General features: G+C 50.2%; 3 protein-coding genes across 3 annotated transcripts; 1 reads left to right on the top strand and 2 right to left on the bottom strand.

Moving 5' to 3' along the window:
• Window positions 1-19: 19 nt before the first annotated feature.
• On the bottom strand, window positions 20-9,349 carry TGME49_313970 (Phytanoyl-CoA dioxygenase (PhyH) superfamily protein). Its single transcript, XM_018782802.1, has 10 exons — window positions 8,248-9,349; window positions 6,928-7,888; window positions 6,012-6,336; window positions 5,471-5,537; window positions 4,324-4,627; window positions 3,248-3,282; window positions 2,453-2,592; window positions 1,734-1,875; window positions 1,325-1,405; window positions 20-713 (listed from the first exon to the last, which is right to left on the bottom strand). The coding sequence occupies exons 1-10, from the start codon at window positions 8,792-8,794 to the stop codon at window positions 637-639; spliced, it is 2,679 nt and encodes an 892-aa protein (XP_018635391.1). The 5' UTR covers window positions 8,795-9,349; the 3' UTR covers window positions 20-636.
• A 181-nt stretch (window positions 9,350-9,530) lies between these two features.
• Window positions 9,531-15,123, top strand: TGME49_313960 (ribosomal protein L19 protein). Its single transcript, XM_002364565.2, has 7 exons — window positions 9,531-11,346; window positions 11,729-11,810; window positions 11,960-12,081; window positions 12,597-12,732; window positions 13,189-13,373; window positions 13,790-13,858; window positions 14,451-15,123. Exons 1-7 carry the CDS (start codon window positions 9,787-9,789, stop codon window positions 14,529-14,531), a joined length of 2,235 nt encoding a protein of 744 aa, XP_002364606.2. The 5' UTR covers window positions 9,531-9,786; the 3' UTR covers window positions 14,532-15,123.
• On the bottom strand, window positions 14,833-21,390 carry TGME49_313950 (GMC oxidoreductase; the record flags this gene model as incomplete). Its single annotated transcript, XM_018782801.1, has 8 exons — window positions 14,833-16,425; window positions 17,158-17,508; window positions 17,662-17,805; window positions 18,391-18,945; window positions 19,387-19,456; window positions 19,835-20,189; window positions 20,701-20,794; window positions 21,384-21,390. The coding sequence occupies 8 exons, from the start codon at window positions 21,388-21,390 to the stop codon at window positions 15,443-15,445; spliced, it is 2,559 nt and encodes an 852-aa protein (XP_018635392.1). The 3' UTR covers window positions 14,833-15,442.
• Between the last annotated feature and the right edge of the window lie 1,406 nt (window positions 21,391-22,796).

Raw genomic sequence — 22,796 nt, 5'->3', positions numbered from 1 at the left:
TTATTGAAAATAATTAAGCCTTGAAATTCAGAGATAAGCACACGCCTTTCTCAGGGTCCACAGTAGACAGAAATAGCATTGGATTTCGAATCGCTACAAGTATCGACTCATACACGCACTTCGATACAAGATAGAACATATACATACACACATAAATATACATATACATATAGAAAGAGTATACAGATGCATACATCTACATAGAGGCCGATAGAGAGAGAAATCCAAGTCGATATATGATACCCATAGATGTATATATAGAAACCAGTATACGCAGAGTTGCATGCGGGCAAAGGCAGATAGTGGGCACACGAAGAGCTGAAGCAGAGAGAAGAGGTCGAAGTTGAGGAGTCCGTCAAGAAGTCCGAGGACACAGACACGAGGTCGTAGCCGTTGCCGAGACAAGCACGAGAGCAAAGGCGTCTGTCTTGTCTCGTGACAAGTTTGTGAAATGATGATTTCTGACAGACGCGCTCCCACTGGGGGAGATAAAAAAAACAAGAACATAAAGGGACAAACAAGCAGACTCGAACGGATGGAGAGAAGAAAGAGGAAGGAAAAGGCGTCACCAGAGCCTTCCAGGCCTATATGTTTATCTCCGAATATAAGCCGTCCGGACGTTCCGACGAGACTGAGTCAGAGCTGATTGTACAGGCCGAGGAGGCGCTCGACGGCGCGCCCAAACAGGAAGGTTCGCTGAGACTTCCACCGTTCTGGAAAGCGCAAAAGAGACAAAAGGTCGACACCGAAAGTCGAGAAATGACGGTGCCAGGTCCGAACACGAATTGGCGGCGCGGGCGAGACAGCGCGAGCCACGGAGTGTCTTCTTTGAATGGGTGCGAATGAAAATAGGCAATCGAGGATGACGAGAGAGGACCTCGGAGGAAGCCGCTACCAGGTAAATCGGGGAAGAAAAGAGATGAGGGAAACCGGGTCGAGAGCTAAGATTAGAAGCGAAGGAGATTCCAAATTACGAAAAGGAAAAACACTATCTATTTGAATTGTGTGAGACATGCAGACGTCTCAGTTTCTCCTTTCTTTCGCTGAACGCAAGGGAGCGTGGAACTGACCAACAGTTCTCCTCCTCGGGAACACACCAGCATTTCACCAACATGCGCCAGGCTACCAAGGAGCAGGAAGGTTCTCCAAACTTGGATTTTTGCTCTGGGACTGTCTCAAAAAACCTGGATCGAAGGAGTGAAGAAGGAAACAGGCTAGGAGAAGTGAGCAGGTTGACAGCAACAGAAAAAACAAGACAGGGAAGCCGGTCGAAAGGAGCAGAGTCGAAAGAGCAGACCTGAGCTACAGAAAAGCAGGAACTGACTTGCGTATTCTCCGGGAGGCGGCTGGTCTTCGTAGTCATAGCGAAAAGCGAGGACAGGACGAGAGTGCCAGGTGGCGTTACCTGACAGGCAGACATTGAGAGACGAGGGAAGGCAAGAGATGAAAGTCGCGCGAGGCAAACGCGGAGAAGGACAAAGAGACGACGCAGTTGTCACGACGCACAGATACGCTGAAAACAGAGAAAGAGAGGAAGAGAGAAGAAGGGGAAGGCGCGACAGCTAGGCACAGATGCAGCGACACAGAGAGAAACAGAAGCGGAGAGAGCCGGAGAGGTAGAAAAAGAGAAAAGATATGCAGGAAAGAAGAGAGACACAGGACGACACACAGAGAAAGGGTGCGTCAGACACAGTGTGAAGAAGAGAGAGGCACTGAGGAGGAGAAACGCGTACCCAGGCCTCGGTGAAGAACGCGAGAGTCGTAGATCAAGATGTCCCCTGCCTTCAGAGTCGGACGCAGAGAGCCGCCCGTTGCGCAGAGGAGCCCCGTGAAGAAACCACGCCATATGTCGAGTTTCTCTTTCCATCCGACAGGCTGCAGGAGACGAAAAACAGAGAAATCGATTTGCGACAATCCTCGGGCGTATCTGCGTCGCCCTCGACTCCTGCCACCGATTCAGAAGGAAGAAGACGCGCGGTCGCTCCCCAGACCCCACTCGAGCTGTACAGACACAGCCACGCAAACACATCGAAAGTGGCGAGGCGCAGCTCCGTCTCCAGGCAGACGCGCGTCTCCTCCCCAAAACAATCATGACCCCACATCTACGCAAGTATGGAATGAAAGATAGATCCCTAGCTCTCTCTCAAAGCAAATAAATAAATATACATATAAATATACATATATATATATATACATATATACATATAAATATATATATATATATATATACATATATACATATATATATATATAGGTACTCAGAGAGAAAGACACGGTTGTGGAGATATACATGTATATACGGACGCATGCACATACATATATATATGTATATATAGTATATGTATACATCTACAGATAGACACAGAGACGGAGACAAGAAATGGCGACTGAGTGGCATCGCTTTCCTCGGAAGAGTTGTTTTATACATCTTCCGGTTTGCGTGTGGGCGCACCTTGGACGGGCAGAGAATGTGAGAGCGAGGAAGAAGCTCAGTAGGTCCATTCGCTTCGTTCAAGTCGCAAAGAGGGACGAGCACAGTCAGGCTGCGAGCGCTCGTGTCTCTGTGCCACGGCTGAATGATGGCCAAGGGATCTGAAAAAACCACGCCAGCAGCCGCCAAGGAAACGCGTCCGTAAGCATATATATATATATATATATATATATATATATATATATATACACACGCATGCATACACATATCCACTTTACATGTAGACAGACGTCTTTACATTCATGTAGGCGAAGCAGAGTTTGGTTACCAAGCAACTATGCTTAGATATACAAGCCCAATATGTGTACATACGTTTACTTGTATATATGTATATATATACATATATATGTATATGTATATATATATATATATATATATATATATATATATATATATGCATATGGATGAAATATAGATATAGATGTATACATACATAAATTTAAGAAGTGGCAGATGTCTGATATATCACTGAGTCAGTGTCTTTATGCACAACTCTACGTGTACCCTTATTTGTGCACAAATTGCATTCGTTGATCTGATCTGCTACAGGAAATGCACCATATATATATATATATATATATATATATATATATATATGCAAGCAGAAACAGAGGTGCGGTCATTTGCATGCGAATTCGATGGAGACCAGGCACGGGCTGCTGCTGCGCGCTCGAGCGTCACGATGGTGGCTCGCAGAAAGGAGAAGCGAAGGAACTCTGAAAACAGCGGAGATTCTATAGAGAAGAGGCAACTCACCTGCATCGACCGTTTGCATGTCCGACACGAAGAGGCTGGCGAAAGCGCAGAAGGAAGGAGACAGGAACATGGAGACGCTTCTGACCTGAAACGGTGCCGTTCCCTGGCGAGGGGACTGGGAGTGTGCTCGGACAAGGCCTTGAAGAAATGCAGACTGTCTGTTTATACCTTCTTTCACTTCCTGTCTCTTCTGTGGGGCTTCACCCACTGCTTTCAACTATCACCTCCACTCGAGTCCGTCATCTTCCTTCGTCAGTTCCCTTCCTCTAAATTCTCTATGCGACTTTGACTTCTCCGATGTTGCAGAAAATCTCAGAGTCCTAGCTACCCTTTCACCAGTAACAACAGAAACTCAAACAGATGATAAAAAGCAAAAAAGCAGACACCGACTCTCGGATATATATATATATATATATATATATATATATATATGTACATATATATGTAGATATATGTGTGTCACTATGTGAAATTTATGAATAAATAAGAACAGAGTAAAACATAAAATATACAGATATTTATGTATATATATATATATATATCTAGAGGGAGAGAAAGCGAGGAAGAGACATGATTAGGAAAACACATATAATCATGGAAATAAATGAAACTATCATTCTATATATCTGTTTATGTAGATCGGTATCTGCATACAGTTATGCAGTTCTGACCTAGTTCGAAAGAATTGCTTCGCTGCGTGTCGCGATTGATGAGGGTTTGTGTCTTCTCCGATTCTCTCCTCTCCGCTCCGTGTTTGCTGAATTTGGTTACTTGTTTTCTATCACTCTCCTCGAGTTCTTGACTGTGCTTCTTCTCTTTTCTTCATTGGAGTCCCGTCTCCGCTCTGCCATCCCTCGTTTCTATGCGCTCTCTCTGCTTGAATCCAGCTGGTGTATCGATATTCTCTCTGCGCGCCTGTGTTCCTCCACTCTGTCTTCCTGGCTCTGCCTTCTGCGCCTTTTCACTTTCTCTCTCTGCCTTTCCAGTTTCTCGCATCCCCACACCTTCTCTCTCTCTCTACCTCAGCAACCCGGGGTCTCTATCGCCTAGTCATTTGGGTTGTCTTTTTTTCTCACCGCTTAGAGAGTTCGCTCACAGCGAGGAGTCCTTTCTTCGGATCTGCTCGACCGTCGTCCAGTTCGTCGTCCGCTGCAGAGATGTCGGTTACTCCCCTCTCTCCTCTGGTCGCCGTCTCCCCGGCTGCGGGGTCCGCGGACTTCGCTCCCTTCCAGGCGCTCGTTAGCCGAGCATCCGGCTCCGAGGAAAATCCTCCCCGGGCGTCACAGGGCAAATACGAAAACACCACGGGCATCCACACACGCTGGGCGTCCGCCAGCGGCGCCTCAAGAAGCGTTCCGCGAAGCAGACAGTGCAGTCGACCTGAGGACAAAACAACCAAGAACCCAAAACAAACCTACAGAGTACACACACATATAAACATTTCTATATATATATATATATAATATTTATATATATACACATATAGGTATTTGTGGGTAGTTCTATCTATCTATGTATATATATATATAAATATGTTTCGGCATGCATAGAACAACGGTTATGACTGTATAACTATTTTTATACGGATACATGATTACATTCAAACGTCTAGTGCTCATACGGAGGTACGGATGTTTACCTTGAAGACATTCGTTCACAGGACCACAGCATATATGCAGCTCTTCAAATGTATTTATATATGCGTATACACATGATTAAACACCCGCATACATATATACATGAACCATATTTATATGTACCTACAGATATGATTGTGAGTGTTTTGGAACAGCTGGTGTCTTTGTGGGGGTATGGCGGGAATGGTGAAGACAAGCGTACGTGAACGCATGTGCAAAATTCATCTGGACAAGGTTGAGGACGCAAAGCACAGAAGCCCCGAGACGCAGCGGCTCTGTTGTGCTGAGAGTGTAAAGAAAAATACCGTCGAGAGGAAGAGAGGACCTTCTCGCGAGAGAAATAAAGTTGCTAGCCGGAAAAAGGAGCCAAGGCACTGAAGATCGACGCTGCCTCCACCAGAGCAGTCACGTTTCAACCATGGCCGAGAAAGGCAGACGAAACGCAAAGTCGAAATATGTCCGAAAAGGAGGATGGCTCGAAGGAGCGAAGTGGAGACGCAGGGAGCGACAGAAAATCGAAGCATTGCGCATCTGGGGGCGAATAAATCATAGTGCAAAAAGGAAGAGACACAAACGCGTTGCTCACCTGTGGTTGGGCGCGTGCACCATACGTTGGGATCCTCAGCCTGCATCGCCATCGCGGAAGACATTGCCTGAAAAAAGGAAAAAACACAGACGAAAGCAAATCGAAAGGGGAGAGAGAGACCGAACCCATCACGGAAGAAGCGCAAAAATGAAACTGAAAAAAAGCTGTCACATGCGCAGATGCCATCAACACCCAGAAACTAAACACGATGATCACGCATATATATACATATATATATATATATATATATGTAGATATGCGTGAGGATGTCTAGATAAAGTGACTATTTATTTCTAACATATATATATATATAATGTATATTTACAAGTATATGCATGTGTACAAATGCGCATGACTTTGGCTGCGTCTGTAGTGACAGGGTTGCGGATCGACCACACACTCCCTGTGTACCCCAAGAAACAGCGAAGCATGCCTGGACCAAGAGAAAGACAGACGCGTCGAGCTGTATACGGGAACCGCGCTGCGAGCAGATTGCCGCAGACGCGGAGCAAATTTTTTTCGGAATTGAAACTGCTTTTACCATCGCTTCGTCAGTGTGCAGTGTGCGCTGGAGCACGTCGAGCTGTTGCCGAGTCAAGCCGCCGCGAATGATGCAGACGCCATACTCCTTCAAGCTGGCCACAGCTTTCTGGATCTGGTGCGTCCCCAAGAACAGAGGCTCAGACGACAACGAAGAAGAAGGAGAAGGAGAAGAAGAAGAAGGAGAATCTGCCTTAGACACGGCAGGTGGGGAGGAAGGCCGTGTGGAAAAAGGCCTAAGGAAGAAGGAAACGACAGACGAAAGCAGAGAGGAAGACGACGAGGGCGGCACAGAGGAAGAAGAAGCGGGAGACGGGGATGCGCACCTGAGATCGAAGCAGCGCATGCAGACGCAGAGGTCGAAGGACATATTTCTGGTTTCGAATTGCTTGTTTCTCTCGACTTTTCCGTCTGCACCCCTGCGCCGCAAGCGCTGTCCTTTCCCGAGGCCGTTCTCCGAGAGAAAAAGACACGAGGAGCAGCTTAACGCCTCAAATTCAGGGGAAGGCCGCAGCGTGAACGCCATAGTTACCGTGGCGGCGGAGAACTGCGAGTTCTGCAGATCACCGTGATGGCATTGTGCAGAACCCACGAAAGCTGCTTGCGTCACTCGGTGACTGACGGTGGCACCAGGTTTGGCACAAGAATCTCGACCTCTCTGCCCCGGGAGTGTGTTGACTTCCACTGCACCGGAAAGGCTTTTCTCGCATATTAGGAGGTGAAGACAGGATACAGACACACTCGTCGAGTTCCGCGTCTTGACCTGAGGTAGAGTTCGACTTGAGTTGCCCGCCGCCGACAAGAAAAAACACTAGTGCGAGTCTCTTCGCATGCGCATCACACAAACTTGCCCGCAGTGCTCGAGGGACGGAACCCCGGCGCGGCAGCGACTCTTGGACAAGCGCTTCGAGAGTTACCTGCCGTAGCGAGAAAGGTCGACGTCGGCGTAGGAGAAGGAGGGCGCTGGTGTGCCTACGTCTCGGCCTGCGGCTTCGTGGGAAATGCGGCGGGTGAAAGAACTTCTCTTGAAAGTGAGAGGATCGAAGAATCTTTGTCTCTGCCAGTTCGTCAGGAGCACGTCGGAGATCTTCTCTTTCACTCTCTCCGCAAACTCCTCCACACTCGAAGAAAAAGGGGAAGGTGAAGGACAAGACGAAGACGGAGAAGCGGAAGGCGGCATCTGCAGACGAGTCAGGAACGCCTCGATTTCCGAGTCGAAGTCAATCAGGGAGAAGAAGGTGTGTGCGCCGTCGTCGCCTTCGCGCTCAGTAGACACGCCCAGAAACTCCCAGATTTCTCTCATGGTTGCCTTCACCTTGTCCGCCGTCAGAACGCGCTCCCCTCGCTGGCATGCACTCCCCTCCTGCTCCTTCTTCTCGCCGTGAGGAGACTGATGAGACGGGGGGCTCCTACACTTGCATACGTCTTCTGAGAGGCGCAGAGCCAAGTAGCGGCAAAACGCGTTCCGCAGATGAAGGTGGTACTCGAGAGGCAGAACGTGAGACGCTGCCTTGAGAAACAGCTCCTTCGACGCGGGGAAGAAAGGATACTTTTCTGAGAGCTCCGTCAGCGCCTCTGGAGAGGGATACACATTCGGCAACGACCGCGACCCCGAGCCCTCAGAACCGCACGAACAGGAACGAGAAGAACATGTCAACGCACAATTCGACGCACAGGTGGAAGCGCAAGACAAAGAAGAGTCACGAGAGCAACAAGCAGAACAAGGTGATGAGGAGACAGACGAGGTCGGGAGAGAAGAGAGCGGTACAGGAGAGATACAGAGCTCATCAGCGAGGGGGAAAGGGAGGGACATGTCGGGGTCAACAGGAGGCGGAGGGTGGCGGCGTTTGAGGGAAGAGAGAAACCACGCAAGGCTGCCTGAAGGGTGCAAACAACAGATTAGGGAAAGCACGTATGATGTTTTCAGGTACGGAAAGCTACGAAAAAAAGCTTCACGATTCGTATGCTTGTGGAGAATCCCACGGCAGTTTCACGCGGTCTCTCAAACGCTCAACACAACGTTCGCCGCATACGCTTCCACGGCTCCACCCCGGTGTCTGTGGTGTCAATACACTCGACAAGCGAGAGGACTGTTGTTCTGGGGTGTATGCACACGACTGGAGACCTCCTGGCTCCGACGGCCATGAGCCTCTTTTTGAATGTGAAGCATGTTCTGTTGCGTGTTTCTCGAGAGAAAAAGCGACGTACAAAACGCTCTTTCCTCGACAGATTCTGACCTGCGGTCACGACGAAGATCGCTCCGACAGTTCCTCCGACTTTCAGGCCTTTCTGCAATCTCATCCATCTCTCTCGGAGTTTCCTTTCTTCGCGGCGCTTCGCCGCAGCTGCCGCGGCCCTACCAGCAGCCGCGGCCGTTGCTGTCTGCCGCAGCGGCGAGGAGGCCGAAGAGGCAAAGCGCGCGGAAGCAGAAGAGCACGAGAGAGAGGAAGAACAGACGGAGACAGCCGACGGACGTGAAGAAGAAAGGGAGCTTGCACTCAGAGGCAGGGGGAAGAGACGACAACGCGAGGAGAAGCGACGGGCGCAACCGGCTGGAGAGAGAAGCGAATGCGACGAGACGCAGGAGGACGATGGAGCGACAGAGAAGGAAAAAGGATGAACAGAAGAGAGAGAGGTGACGAGCTGGGGAGACGGAGAGGCCGAGAAGGTCGAGAGACAGCCGGAAGAAGGAAAGGCCGAAGCGGAGCGCCAGGCCATTCTTCTCGCTTCTGTAGCTGTGAAGACTCGCCCCTGGAGAGAAGCACGGGTGTTTAACGCCGTCATCTTGAATAGAGAAGAAGAAACAGACAATGAGATGAAGCAGGCGGTGGCAGAGACGGAGAAGACGAGGGATAAGGAGATCAAGGAGACGGAATTGAGGAGCGGCAACTGTTTGTAAAGGTGGGGAAACGATCAGTAGCGAGGACGAATACGCGCAGAGACAAAGAAGAGAGAGGCAAGTGAACAAGAAAGTTGAATACGAAAGCCGGGAATTTTTAAGAGAACTGAAGACGAAGGGCTGCAGCGGGACTGTGGCTGGAGAGACTCAGACGCGAGGTAATTCGTTGGGCATCTCTGGGAGGAAAAGAAACTGAAAATGGACAAAAATGCACACACAATAAAGGCAAGGAGCTCCACAAGCCCGGAAGAAGCGAATCACAAGTCGACGAAAAACGTCTCGACCCAGGTCAAAGCGCGACGCCAGCTTGCGAAGTATATCCACCCCAGTGTATCGCATGCTGTTCAGAAGCGGGAGACAAGAGAAGCCAGATCAGGAGAGAAAGTGGAGAGTCAACAGCGACACATCTGAAAGGAAACAAGTCTTCCGGTGAGTTGCCATCCCGCCTGCAAAAGAAAATCGAAGAAACGTGATCGTGAATCGCAGCCGGTGTTTCGAGCCGGCGCCTCGTCCCCGCAAACTTGGAAGACACAAACTGCATGCAAGAAAAGGTCAGGCTTTCCTCCTCGTCTCCTCTCAAAAGCGTGGCCGCTTCTGCTGAGTTCTTGGCAGAAAGACGACGTTCTTCTTCGATTTGTTCTTCCGTCCGTCTGTCCGCTTTCGCGTGGGGTGTATGTACACCCGAAATTCCGGGCGCACCTTTACCCAGATTGGGCGTTGGTCGAGGGGCGCGTGTGGATCTGGTCATCTGACTCTTTTCCTTCCACTTTCTTGTTTGATTTGTGTTTTCTTGTCGTTGGCTTCCTCCCGTTTCCAGCTTCCCCGATTCGTCTCTTTCTCTCGTCGTCGGAGAACAGCTCCTTCGTAGTGTGTCAAAATGGGTTCCCCTTTCGCTTACACGACAGAGTCGGTCTCCCTGCTCGCCTCTGTGGACCTCTCGTGCTGCCGCTTCTGGAAGACTACCGAGAGATTCAGGCGACGAAGATCCCTGCCTACGCGTTGTCTCTCGTCTTTCGCCTTTGCGACATCTCGTCGCTCTCTCCCCTCCCCTTCTTGCTTCGTTCGTCCGACCTTTCCCTGTCGCCGTCACTTCTCTTCTCTTTCCTCTTCACCTGCGTCATCTCGCCGTCTGCCTTCTTTCCGGTGTCGGTCCTCCCTCCTCTCTGCTGCGTCTCCATCCCTGCCTTTCTCTCCTTCCTCTCACAGCACTATCTCTCCTCCCTCTCAGGGACTGCTGTCTGCTTCCTCTCATAGATCTCCCCCTCCTTCTTCTCACAGATTTCTCTCTTCTTCCTCTCACAGATCTCTCTCTCCTTCTCCTGTTGTACGCGTGCCTCATTGTTTCAAATGGAGAAGAGCTCTGCCAAGTTCCTCAGAGTCTTCTGTTTCCTCCTCTCCCCACCAACGGACAGACAAGCCGCCAGAGCGCCAGTTGTCGCTCAATCCGCTCTCGCCTGGCGTAGTCCTTTGGCCCGTTCTCCGTGCTGTCACCACCGCCTCGGCTTCTCACAGGGTCTCTCCTTGGCGGCTGCCGCGGTGGACATCACCTTCACCCCGCGTCTCTTCTTTCAGCCTGAACCCAACGCACTTCTCTGTCTGTAAGGGAGGCGTTCATGTCTTTTCGCGACGCTTCCACAGTCCTCACACCTCAAGAAAGCCGACGACAGCTTCCTTCTCTTCTTCGTCTTCTTCTCGACTCTCTTTTGTCTCTCCTTCTGGATGCGCGTCGCCGCGAAGAGCCTCGGTTCTCCGACGCGACGTCGCTGGCGCGTCTGTCTCTCTTGGCTGCGCCCAAGCAGCGAGGGTCACCTTCCCTCTCACGAACTCTTCTTCTTCTCCGTCTTCTTCTCCTCTTCCACGCCGTGACTCACTTGCTCGTTCTCCTCTCTCTGTGTCGTCTCTCTCTCCTTCCTTTTCCTGCTGGTCTGCGTCGTTGGGTTCTGCTGCATCCTCTGCATCTGCTGCGCATCCTCCGGTGTCTGCGTTTTCTCGCGTTTTCTCTCGCGCTCTGCGACACCGCGTGCTGCCTTCCTCTCTGCCGAATCGTCTGTTCTCTGTCGACAACCGCGAAACGACCCGCTTCTGGCCGCCGCCTCTGCAGAAGGAAGAAGACGAACGTCGGGGGGCCTTCGTGGAAAGCTGCCTGCAACCGTCCGGAAAGGCTTCGCTGCTCCAGCCGCCTCAATGCCTCCCGCGAGCGCCTTCGCACCTCGCCAAGCTCATGGAGGAGGAGGAGCGCCTTCGGCTGTACAGACACCTGAAAAAGGAGGAACGTGACGCCGCGACGCTCAACAAATTCGGAATTTGGGCCGGAGAGCCCATTGCCGATACCCCTGCGGCGAAGATGCAGCCGCTTGTCGCTCGGACATGCAGGCAGACGATGCGTCATCTGCAGCAGATTGAAATTGAGAGATTAGACAAACAGCGAAACTTCCAGGTCAGTCCATCAACGAATCCCGCCCCTCCGCAGCCACGCACGCGCATCTTTTGCATGCAGTATACTGTATGTGTACACAGAGAGAGGGAGAAAGGGAGAGATAGATAAACATATGTCGATAGACAGAGAGACAGGTGTGAATGTGAGTCCAGTAGAATAACATGCCGTAGTCTGATACACTTGTGTGTATGTGTTTGTACGACTACCTTACAGTAAGATGCTATCCTTCACACTGGTTCCTTCACATGCTCTGCCTCGTATTCTCTCTCTTTTCTCTCTCTTGTTTTGCCTCTTGTTCGCTCTCCGGTTTTCGCTCTAGGTTTGCGTATCAATACAGTAGAAACTCTAACAGCCAAAGGTGTGTGGGCGTCTGTCCGCGCAGGTTCCTCTCTTCGGCCCGGGAGACTTGATGGAAGTGAAGTATGAGCTCTCTCGCTCTCAGCAAACGTTTGCGACTTTCCAGGGTAAGCGTTGAGCTAGGCCGCCTCTCAGACGTCTCCATGCATGCAGGAAAACATGCATGTGTTTCCACGGCGGCAGAGGAAGCGGAAGAAAGATTCATCTGTCGCTCGTTTCTGCACCGGTTCCCAGCTCGACTGTATGGTTTTTGCAGGCTACTGCGTGGAGGTCAGAAAGAAGCGCCTGAACTCTTCCTTCGTGCTGCGAAACTCCTATGAGGGAATTGGCGTCGAGCAACGCATTCCTCTCTACTCGCCGCGAATCATCTCTCTCAAGGTACCCGCAGGCTTCTCGAGTTTTAAACAAGAAAATCCAAGTCGATCAAGGAATATCACGACTCGGTTTCTCCCTGAATCTCAGGGTCTCCGTTTCGGTGTGTCGCTGTCTGAGTATCTCTGTTTCGTTTTCTGTCTCTGCAGCTGTCTCTCTCAGTCAGTCTCTTTGCTTCCATTTCTGTGACTGGGAGTCTCTGTCTATGTCCTGTCCATCTTTGTCTCTTTACATCCGTTTATCTCTTTCTTTCTTTGTCTGTTGTGCATCTTGTACCTCCGTATCACGTCCAGCGACGAAAAAAAAGCAGCCCCTAGTAGACGCTAGTGTCAAGAGTACGCGGCACGGACCAGATCCGTTTGGTGGCGGCGAATGAGCGAGACGTTTATCGGCAGCCAGAACTTGAGAACTTTTGGGATGTTTGTGCGTGTGTGTGAGTGAGAGAGACTTGTTGAGGCTGTGGTCCGTCTCTCTGCATATGCAGCATCTGCGTCTGCTGTCACTTGCGTCTTCACTTCCAGGTCGTCAGCAGCTGTGCGTCGCCTACTCAAGATTTTCTTCTCGAACGCCACAAACCTCTGACGCGCGACTATCGCTACAAATGGAAATACAACTTTCGCGGGCGATGGAGTCGCCGAATCGGCAAACATAAACCTGGTTCGTTTCCTCTTCTGCTGGGCATTCTCGAGACAGATCAGCACAGCCAGATGCGTTCGTGCAGGTGCATGTGAAAATGTACAAAGAAACGCCTCGGGTCTGTCACTCACGCGTTCTTCTGTTCATGTCCACGACGGACCTATAGTACATCTATACGCAGATGCATGTTTATGTCTGTTGATGCCAGTAAAAGACTCACCTGGGTGGAATTCAAGCGTGTGTCGGTCCACCAGGAGCATCACGCATGCGTCCACTATATCATGCAGCACACCATCCATATCTCTCTCACGACATGTAGAACCTCACGAGGGAACAGGAATCGTAAGTTCGTTTCCAATTGGTGAGGGGGGGAGGGGTCTCGTCGTCGTTCTTCGCGCCGGACACCCGCGTTGTCAAGCCATGTTTTCCTTATTCTCTCTCTGCTGGCGCGCTGTCTGCTTCTCCCTCTTTCTGCAGGCATCCGTTCTGTGGAAAAGAAGATTCGGCAGAGAATCGTCAGAATCCGCAAGCGGTACATGGGCCAACGTATCGAGGCAGGCCTGCCTCCCTATGTATGGGGAGGGCCTTATCCCCAGTACGGCCGAAAGCGTTCTCTCTTCATTCGTGGAGAAATGTATCGTCGGATGCTTATCTACTCCTTTGTAAGTCTCTACTCAAAATATCACATCCACCAATCACTTCATATAAATAAACAAATATACACAGAGTGTGTGTGTGTGCTCTTGTAAAACTGCGTTGGCCGAGTCCTGTGCAGACAGATTGATGTGCTTGTATACATTTATTGTCAGGTCTACAAATATATATATATATATATAAACGCATGCATCGCTGTATTTATCGATAGGTAGGTAGGTATAAATATATGTCCTTGGACTCGTTGTGTGGACATACTGATCACAGTTGTGTAAATGCGTATATATATATATATATATATATATTGCACACATGTCTGCATGTCTCACGTTTTTCATCTGTGTACAAGTACCAGTTTGCGTATTGAATCTGCATGTATTTGAGGCTAAATGGAGTTCCACGCGACAGTTGTCTTTTCTTTCAGGACGAGAGGCGTAGGCGTGCAGAGAAGCTCCGGAAGCGGAGACAAGCCGTCAAATGGGGTGTCTTCAAAGTAAGAAGCTTTTTGGCCTTTCGAAATCGCATGTACTTCCACGTTTGCAAAGACTATGGGTGGCACAGAGTGCGAAGCAGAGGAGAGAAAGCAAATGCATGCATGCATGCACACGCGGAAGCACCGTCACTCACACTTCTATGCAGTGTCCGTGCTTCTCTTATATACTTACGTGAATACGAAATTGTCAATTCCCCCAGAGGAGATGACTTTTTATGAACTGTGAAAATGCATCACTGGTGTTTTGTGCCACAGACCTTCTTTGGGTTTCCACTGAACAGCTGATTGCTCAAACAAATCATGGGTACAAGTTCACCCGCTTGTGTGGAACCCAGAGGAGGGAAAGTATAGATGTGTCTTCGTCGATATATGCTACTGTATGCAAGGGGGCACAGGGAGAGCGACATATATTTACACGTAGGTGAATTGACAGACAGCCATTTATATAGATACAGAGAAACAGCAAGATGCATTTGGTAGACGTAGTTTCCTATAGATCGATGTAAGAAGAAGAAAACATTTACAGAGGTAGGTCTCCAGGCTTCGGAAACATGAGTTCGTCGGAGAATGTTTCCTTTCGCTCTATTTTCAGCTGCGTCAACCTTCGGTGCCGCCTGCGCTTACTGCCTTGCCGACATATCACCCGCTGTACCCTGGAAATCTTCCGAAGTGAAGCCAGTGTTCCCTGCCGCGAAGCGTGCACTGCTGAGGAAACTGCATGCAGTCGTTTTCAGGAAAGAAAAGAGCCTCTCTCTCGAGGACACTTCGTTCGTTCTTTCGCTTGTGCGACTCCTTAACGCCCCTCCTACGAAGAGGTTTTTACCTTGATGTACGCACGTATATACAGGTGCCTCTCATCCTCGTGAACTCGAGCGCATCCGTGTCTATTCGTACAACCTATTGTGACGGTCTGTCGCTTGTCAGCATGCGGAGGGAGCTGTGTTCTTCTCGCGTGCATCTCTCTCCCGGTCGTGTCTGGTTGAACCGTTCTGTTGACTTATTTCTCTCGGTAGTTTGCATGCGTCCTAACGCAAAACTCGAAACTCGTTTTCCCCACCACATCGTGAGAGACGCTTCTCTCGGTGCTCGGCCGGCATTTCCCTTTTGCCGCTTCCCGATGGTGTCTTCCCCTCGTCTGTGTCTCCCTGTAAAAGAATCCGAGTGGTGCGTTTCACAAGGAACTGCCAACGGAATCGAATGAACAAACGAACAAAGTTGGCCGGCAGGCACATTGCATGCATCCACCGCCAAAAACCTGACAGGAGAATCAAGAGAACTTCTTATTCAGAAAACGAGACAAAAGAGAACGACTCGAGCTGCAGTCTCAGAGTAGACCGGCATCTGTCGCTTCTCCCATTCTCAGATGCAAGCATCTCGAGTTTTTCGTTTCACTTCAGGACTCGTTTCTCCGTGTATGCGTTGCAGAACTTGTCTGTCCCACTTCATGACGTTCGCGAGAAACTTGCACCAAACCTCCTTTGGTTGTCTCTCCTCTCTATTTTTTTGACGTTCGTTCGCGACCAGCGCGTTCCTCCACCTTGCCCGCGTGTGTTTCTCACACAAAACATGAAGTGAACCCACTTTTTACCGTCTGTCTTCGGCATTGGCCTGGAGGTCTCTGGGCGCATTTCGTCGTCGCATCTGTCTCTCTTCGAGAATGAAGTCCGCAGCCTTCTCAGCAATCATCATGACGGCTGCTTGTGTGTTCCCCGAAGGCAGATGCGGCATGACGGAAGCGTCGGCAATTCTCAGACCGGAGACACAGGCTCCGCCGCAGACGCGAAGCCGAGAATCAACCACGGCATCGGCCGCCCATATCTCTTCTTTTCCTTTTCTTTTCTGCGTTTCTGTCTCCTGCGCTCCGGATGTCTGGCTTTCTCCCCCGTCCTGTGCGTGTTCTTTTCCTCGTTCTTCTGGGTGTCTTTTCTGCTCGCCGTTTCTGACAAAGCCTCTGTCGGACCGCGTTTGTGTCTCTCTCTCCCCTCCGACTTCTTGCACGCGCCCTTTCTCCTGTTGTTCCGCTCTGCTCTTCTCTGCTTTCCCTCCACCTCTGTCTCCGCGACCGCGACCCATTCGTGCTGTCCCCACTGGGTGGTAGAGCGTGAGGGTGAAATACCTCACCAGTTTCTCTAGAATCGACTCGTAGCTTCTTTTCCCCTGCCGATACTCCTCCACGAAGTCACAAAACTCCACGTGCTCAGCAGAGTGGGAGAATGTGTTCACTGGAAACGCCGTCGTCGTCTGAGTCCTGCCGGGAGTCGAGAACAAGGGAGCAGAAGCAGACTCGCCAGCAGGCGCAGCCTCACGAAACGCCCCAACCGAGCACGAAGCAGAGGGCTCTTCTCCCGACGCAAGTGCCAGTGACACCGACGGAGACTGGAAAACCGCTGAAGAACAAGAACAAGAAGCAGAACAAACAGAAGACGAAGAACGGGGGGCGTTTGGTTCAAGCGTCGAGTCACTCTTGGGAGGGTGAGGCATGTGGAAGTCGCAAGACGGAAGCAATTCTTTTTTAATCAAATCTCTGAGAGGTGGTTCGGCGACGAGGCGGTCGATGATTTTGAGGCCTGGGAACAAGACAACATGACACGAAAAACTGAAAGCTTCACAGACGGAAAAAGAGCAGAAAGGGCCATGAAAACAGGTCTTGGTAGAGGAGTGGGGGGTACCAAGACGCAATGCAAAGGAGCATCCAGTGTCGTCCTCTGTGTTTGAAAAAATACGGACGGCTTCTTCAGTTTCTGTTTCTCTATGTAACGCCCTCGATACATATTCAAGCCACTTCAAATGAACGCTTCGGTGCATGCGTCACCGTTTGCGTGCGCGTTTCAGGGATCACACATGGCAACGCATGCGCGGAGAACGACGGGTTTTCCACTTTATAGAAAAATACAGCAACCTAGCGATTCGTATCTTGCCCGCATTTCTGCCCACAAATTGAATTCTGCGTGCTCTGCTGTCTCTCAACAATTCAACTTTCGCTCACAGTGACCAAACATTCCCAACACACGGTAAATACGTGCATCCATATATATATATATATATATATATACATATAGATATATATATATATATATCCAGAACTGTATAGGTCGAACCCAATAAAGAGAGACAGTGCAGTACCTAGGATACAGAGTGAGACTCCAGATATGAGGTACAGACAACCGCGGTTTTGCTGCTGTACACCAGCACCCCAGCAGATTGCTTCCACGTATTCGTATATAGAGACCTACGTTTGAACATACATTTGTCTGTATATACATATAGTGTTGTGTGGCGCGTGATGCAACAGAACTGACCCTCGACAAGTGCTCGAAGATCGCGTTTGTTTTGCATGTAGAGAGGGTCGATGATGGGAGGCTGGAAAGGGTTTTTGGACTTTGCATGCACGAATCCCCTGCTTCTTGGGTGAAGAAGGACGGGCAGCATAATCGCTCCATGAGGGGTGGGAAACTTGTGCGTTTGCCTGGCAGTTTTCGCGTGTGTTTCTTCGCGGTGGCCTCCCTCCATCTCGTTCGGGCTCTGTCGCACTTCGCCACCTTCTTCACCAGGCTCGAACGCTTCATCCCAGTCGAGAGGGCTGCCGACGAGGCGACTGAGCGCAGACGGCAAGTTCATGAACTGTGAAAGCGCGCCGCTTTCTGGCAAGGCTGAAGAAAGGAGGAAAAGAAGAAACCAGTTTTCCTTAAACCTCACGGAACGCACAAGCCTGAACCGAAAATTCAAAAACGGAGATCTTCGGAGAAACATCCCGCGGCGCAAAAAACCAAGACGGTTAACGTTTGTCAGCGCCTGACACCTACCATTGAAGAAGTGGATTTGTATGTCGGGAAGCTTCAGGTTTCGGGGACACGAGGAAGGAAACAGAGACTCCAAGTCTGCTTCTTTCTCGAGTTCTTCCTCGGTCTCCGTCACGAGTTGTCCTGTTACCAAATGAGCATCTGCACCTGGACTCGCACACGGAAAAAACAGCACAAAGCCATTTTTGTTTTCTCTTTTCTTCGGAACGTCGACCCGAAACTGTCGCTTATCCACTACCACCGTTCACTGCTCTTTCTACAAACGCTAGTTTCTGAGACAGGAGTATTTACGAGCATTTCGTGGGGAGTCGATATACTACGAGTTTGATTCCGAATTATCTGTATCGATGTCAAAAATGGGCGATTGGTAGAGACGTAGATGTATGGAGCGCAAAAGGTAGAAGGACTGAAACGCTCACAGATGTGCAGAGATACCGTGCAACTCCGGCGCTTTGAAAACCTGGTCGTCTTTCCCCCTTTTGTCTCTGCGTCGTTTTCCTGTACAGACTTCTCTGATGCTCACTCAGCTGTGTGTTTTACTTCCCGAGTGTTGCGTTTCGCGAAAAAAAATGTTAACACATCCAAACCATACAGGTGGAGTCTACGTTGCACTCTGTTCTCTACCACTTCCCCCCCTCAATTGTGAAAGCGTTCAGCGTTCGTCAACGGTATCAAGCTCCCGTTTAGTCTCTCATCTGTCCTCCTAAGTTTCACGGAAAAGGGTCAACGGACCTGATGTGGTGAGGACTCCTTTTCCGAACAAGAGGAAATCGAGAATGGCACCGAAGCGCGTGCCTCGTTCCCGATTTGCACTTTCAAGAGTCACCTCCACAGCCGTTTCCCTCTCTCCTGCTCCCTCTCCAAGACGTTCTATCACAATGGAAGAAGCAGCAGCAGAGGAGCCGGAGGGGGAGGCGGAAGCGGGAGAGGAAGACGCGAACGCGGAAGAGGACGCAGATGGCGCATTTGAGGCAGAGGGGCGGGAGGCAAAAGAAGACTGGGAAGAAGTTTCTCGCGCTCGAGTCTCTTTGTTGATTCCCATGGATTTCACGGAAGCTCCCCTTTCTCGCGAATTTTCCTCTCTCTTCTGTTTGGACTTGTCCTCTCGGCGCAGCTCCGTCCACGGCTTACTCACGACAAGGGAGTGAAAAAACTCTGCCGGCAAATGTTTCTTGAGAGTGTACAGACGGGGCGTGTAAAAGTGGTCTTGGAGATTCTCCCCGACTGCTGGTAAATTCGCAGTCACATCGATGCCCAAGGCCTCGAGCCGTGACGCAGCACCTATCCCTGCAAAGCACACAGTAGAATCGCGCCTCGTATCAAACGTTTCCCTACACAGAGATGTGTATAATAACGAGTGCAATTGGAGAACTACGTATATGTGAGCTTGTAGGCGACGATAAACGCATGCATAAGCATCGACGCGTCACTCCTTCTTTAGGATGGTATGCATATGTAGGCGATTCACAAAGATCTCGACACCTACTTGCACATATGTGCCCTGCATACCTGGGAAATGATACAGTCAAATGTATATATATATATATATATATATATATATATTTCTGGCTATATGGTGCGCACGCATGCGGAAGAACGAGATGGAAACGTGGAGACACATGCGGCCACCCACACGCATGGGCGATTGGAGAAGAATGAGGAATGCGGAGACAGACATGTAGCAAGTGATTTGTGTGGCAGCAAACAAGGAAGGGAACAGGCACGAACCTGACAATTCGAGAAGTTGTGGCGTCTGTACTGCTCCGGCGGCAAGAATCACTTCTTCATTGACCTGAATCTGTGAAGACAAAGCGGCAGCGAAAAGGAAGTGTTTATTTGCCCGTTCCTCTCAACCAATTTTCTCCAAATTACGAAAAGAGCTTGTAGGCTGCATTGGGCAACTGTCACTCAGGCTGCGTGTTCCTTCGTTTCCTCGTGTTCATTTTATTTCCTCTTTCCCCCGTCCGAGTCCTCCGGAACGTTCCACCCACCACACCGACTTCGGCGAAATTCCGTTCTGTTTGAGCACGTCCACCTTTTCCACGTAGCCGATCGTTTTGCCGTAAGTTTACCAGGATTTGATGCTTCTTCTATTGCAGCCGTGATTGTCTATGCTATGTTCTTTCGCGCATCCGCTGTTCCGTGTTTTTGCCTTCTGGTACCTTTTCTCCCTTACCGTTCTCACGTCGCACGTTCCCCAAGCTTCCTCCGAGCACTCTGCTTCTTTCACCACGTTCACGCCAACGACGCGTTTCTTTTCGTCAAAAAGAATTTTCGTCGCCCGAACGCCGAACAGGGCGTGTAAGCGGCTCTTTTTGTCGTGCTCGCCAGTGTACAAGTAGCTCTGAAAGGAGGTAACGCGTCTCCCGAACTCTGTGTTGTACTGAAAAGGGGAAACGCCCTCGAGTTCAGCGCTGTTATAATCTTGCTGAGGCGCGAAACCGAGGGCCGCACCGGCAGCCAGGAACGCAGACACGGCAGGATCGAGCGGCGGCTCTTTAAACGAAACTGGAACTGGACCCGAAGTCCCTCTGAGCAAAGAATCAGAGTGCAGCGCGACGGCAGATAGTGTTTGGATGCGGTGTTCTAGAACAGTTTTACGGGTAACGAAAAAGCCATGACAGTGTGGAAGGAACGGCGTCTTCGCGACCAGGAAGGCGGGCGAACTCACGGAATAAAACGGGAGAAAGCGTCACGGGTGTTTACGAGGAGGCGGCGAAACCTCGATACAGAACGGCGAAGCGAAATACAAAACAGACTTTATTTAGCAGCCTGCACACCCCAGAAACAGGCGGCAGGGAGCGACTGTTCTTGTAAGCCGCTCTCCATGTTGGGGGTTGTGATAGGCGGCAAAACATTTTGCGGAAAGAAGTTCTTTCACAGAGACTTTAAAGCAAACAGTGGACATGTCGCTGTTTCCGAGAAAGGGCCGTTTGGATGAAAAGACATGTTGGGAGAGATAGACACGATATGATTCATAGAAGTCTCGAGTAGTGTTATTGGATGCGGGTCTTTTTCCACGAGAAGCGAAACCCCAAGTACCTGTATTTTCGATTCCCTTCGTCGAGAGGGAAAGTAACGCGTTCGAGCCGTTTGAAATAGGGCAGCACGTTCTCGTAACTCCATGACGAATCGCCTACGCACGCAGCCCAAGAGTTGTAGTCGTCTCGGTGGCCACGAACATAAAGCATGTAATTCAAGACACTTGAGCCTCCCCCGATCTTTCCTCTCGGCCAGAAAGATACGTTCTGATTCAGACCCTGAAGATCAAAGCGAGAGTTGTGCCTGTGAGAAACAGCTGGGGTCCCGAAACGGGAAATGGGATGTCATAGTTGCGCACTGTGACAGACAACGCGGCAAAAAAAGATGTTACATCTACCTATACACCGACACATGGGGACCTGAGTAACAAGGAGGACAGATTCGTAGCTTTGCCTTCAAGTGTACGTCTACGACAAGGAGTCAGACAGTCTTTAGGGAAGATAAAAACGATATCACATTTTTATATGGGGAAAGGAAACGGATTTACATGTGAACGTCTTCCTCATTTGCTGTGTTCTAGGAGGTCGAATGACCTAGGTACCTTTTCACCCAGTACCACAGTGGGAAGTGTTCCACAGCTGTCGTTTTGTACAGTGATTTATCATTCCTTCAGGGGCCGTAAATCAGCGTGGCCGTTTTCTCCTATATACACATACACACTTCTATATGTGTGGCATGCCTACCTTGCATGCGTTTGCTTGTTTCTCTGTGACGAATTTCCAGTCGATGCCGGACCTCTGGTTCTCGAGTGTCATCAGTGGAATGATGTGAGGGGAAAAGATCCGCAGGTCTGGGAGATTTCCAGCTTCAATGAGAAGCACAGACACGCCCGAAGTGGACCCGGCAGCCAAAGGAGCTGTTGACGAAGATAACGAGGTTGGAGAAATGAATGAAGAAGAGAGTCGTCCTGCAATAACCGATCCAGCTGTCCCGCTTCCGATGACGACAAAATCGTAACTTGGCAGAAGGGTGGTTTCGCATCTAGGAATGGGAACCTGTCCCGGCCACGCCAGCCCGTGCCGGACTGTGGCGAAAAATGCAAACAACACAGAGAAAACTTGCCGAAAAAGCGGGAATGAATTCACACGTAGCGGCAGGGGGAGGTCTTCGGGGTCAAAGCAGGCTATACTGAAAGAGCGAAGAGAGGACGGGTCGAAATGCGTGACATAAAAGGTGTAGATGTGATGTGGAAGTGACAGTATATTTCTGGCAAGTGTAGATATGCATCCGGTTAGTGTGTGAAGCGTAGAAACGCCTCGCGGATAGTGCCAAATAAGACAGCGATAAACAAGGAAGCAACACACGAGAAAAACGAGAAGCCACACATGTAGTCGCGGCGTCACGTTTGTCCAATTGAGTATAGCATCTTGGAAACCGGCGTGAACGGGGACACCCGTCCTTTGATTCTTGTTTTTGTCGTCTTCATACCCCGAAGGAGACGGGAAAGAAATGGCTTCTTTCTGTTGAGGCGTAATCGTGTCTCTCCTCGTTCCTCTCTGCGCCCTTACACACGCCATTCGGGTATGTTCGTTCGGCCCAGATGGAGGAAGCAGCGCAACAGGAGAGGCCAATGTTAAAGAGGAAGCGGAACAACAGGGCAGCATTTCACGACTGGGATTTTCCCGTCCAAGTAGCACGGGGAAATCGTTAGAATCCTGTTTCAGCGTGGTAGAAGTACAGGCAGTTACACTTGTATTTGAGGTTTCTTTGTGTCTTTCTTCGCACGAGGGGCAAGGAGCGACTATACTTTTGCTTTCGCAGTTCTCAACAGAAGCAGAGGCACAACAGAGAGGAGGGCTGCGTGTTGGCCCCGACGCGTCCGGTGTCCCTGTTCCGTCTCCAATATCTTGACGAGGGGAAGCTGAGGCAGCATCGCCAGGAAAGAATTTGTTCCCACGAGACACGTCTCTCTCCTTCAAACGTCTTTCCATTGTTGAAGATCTGTGGGTTGCGTCTTCCACCCCGGTGGTACGGCTTGAACCAGGCATTCGATGATATGCTTGACACGATTCTCCTGTTGCACCTCCGTCGTTTCCCATGCTCATCTGACCTCTCTGCGTATCTGGATTTGTACGTTTTTTCCCCTCCAATATTTC

The sequence above is a fragment of the Toxoplasma gondii genome, chromosome XI (assembly GCF_000006565.2).
Source record: "Toxoplasma gondii ME49 chromosome XI, whole genome shotgun sequence".
Lineage (NCBI taxonomy): Eukaryota > Apicomplexa > Conoidasida > Eucoccidiorida > Sarcocystidae > Toxoplasma > Toxoplasma gondii.
Note: the sequence above shows the minus strand (reverse complement) of the source record. Positions and strands in the feature narration are given on the sequence as shown.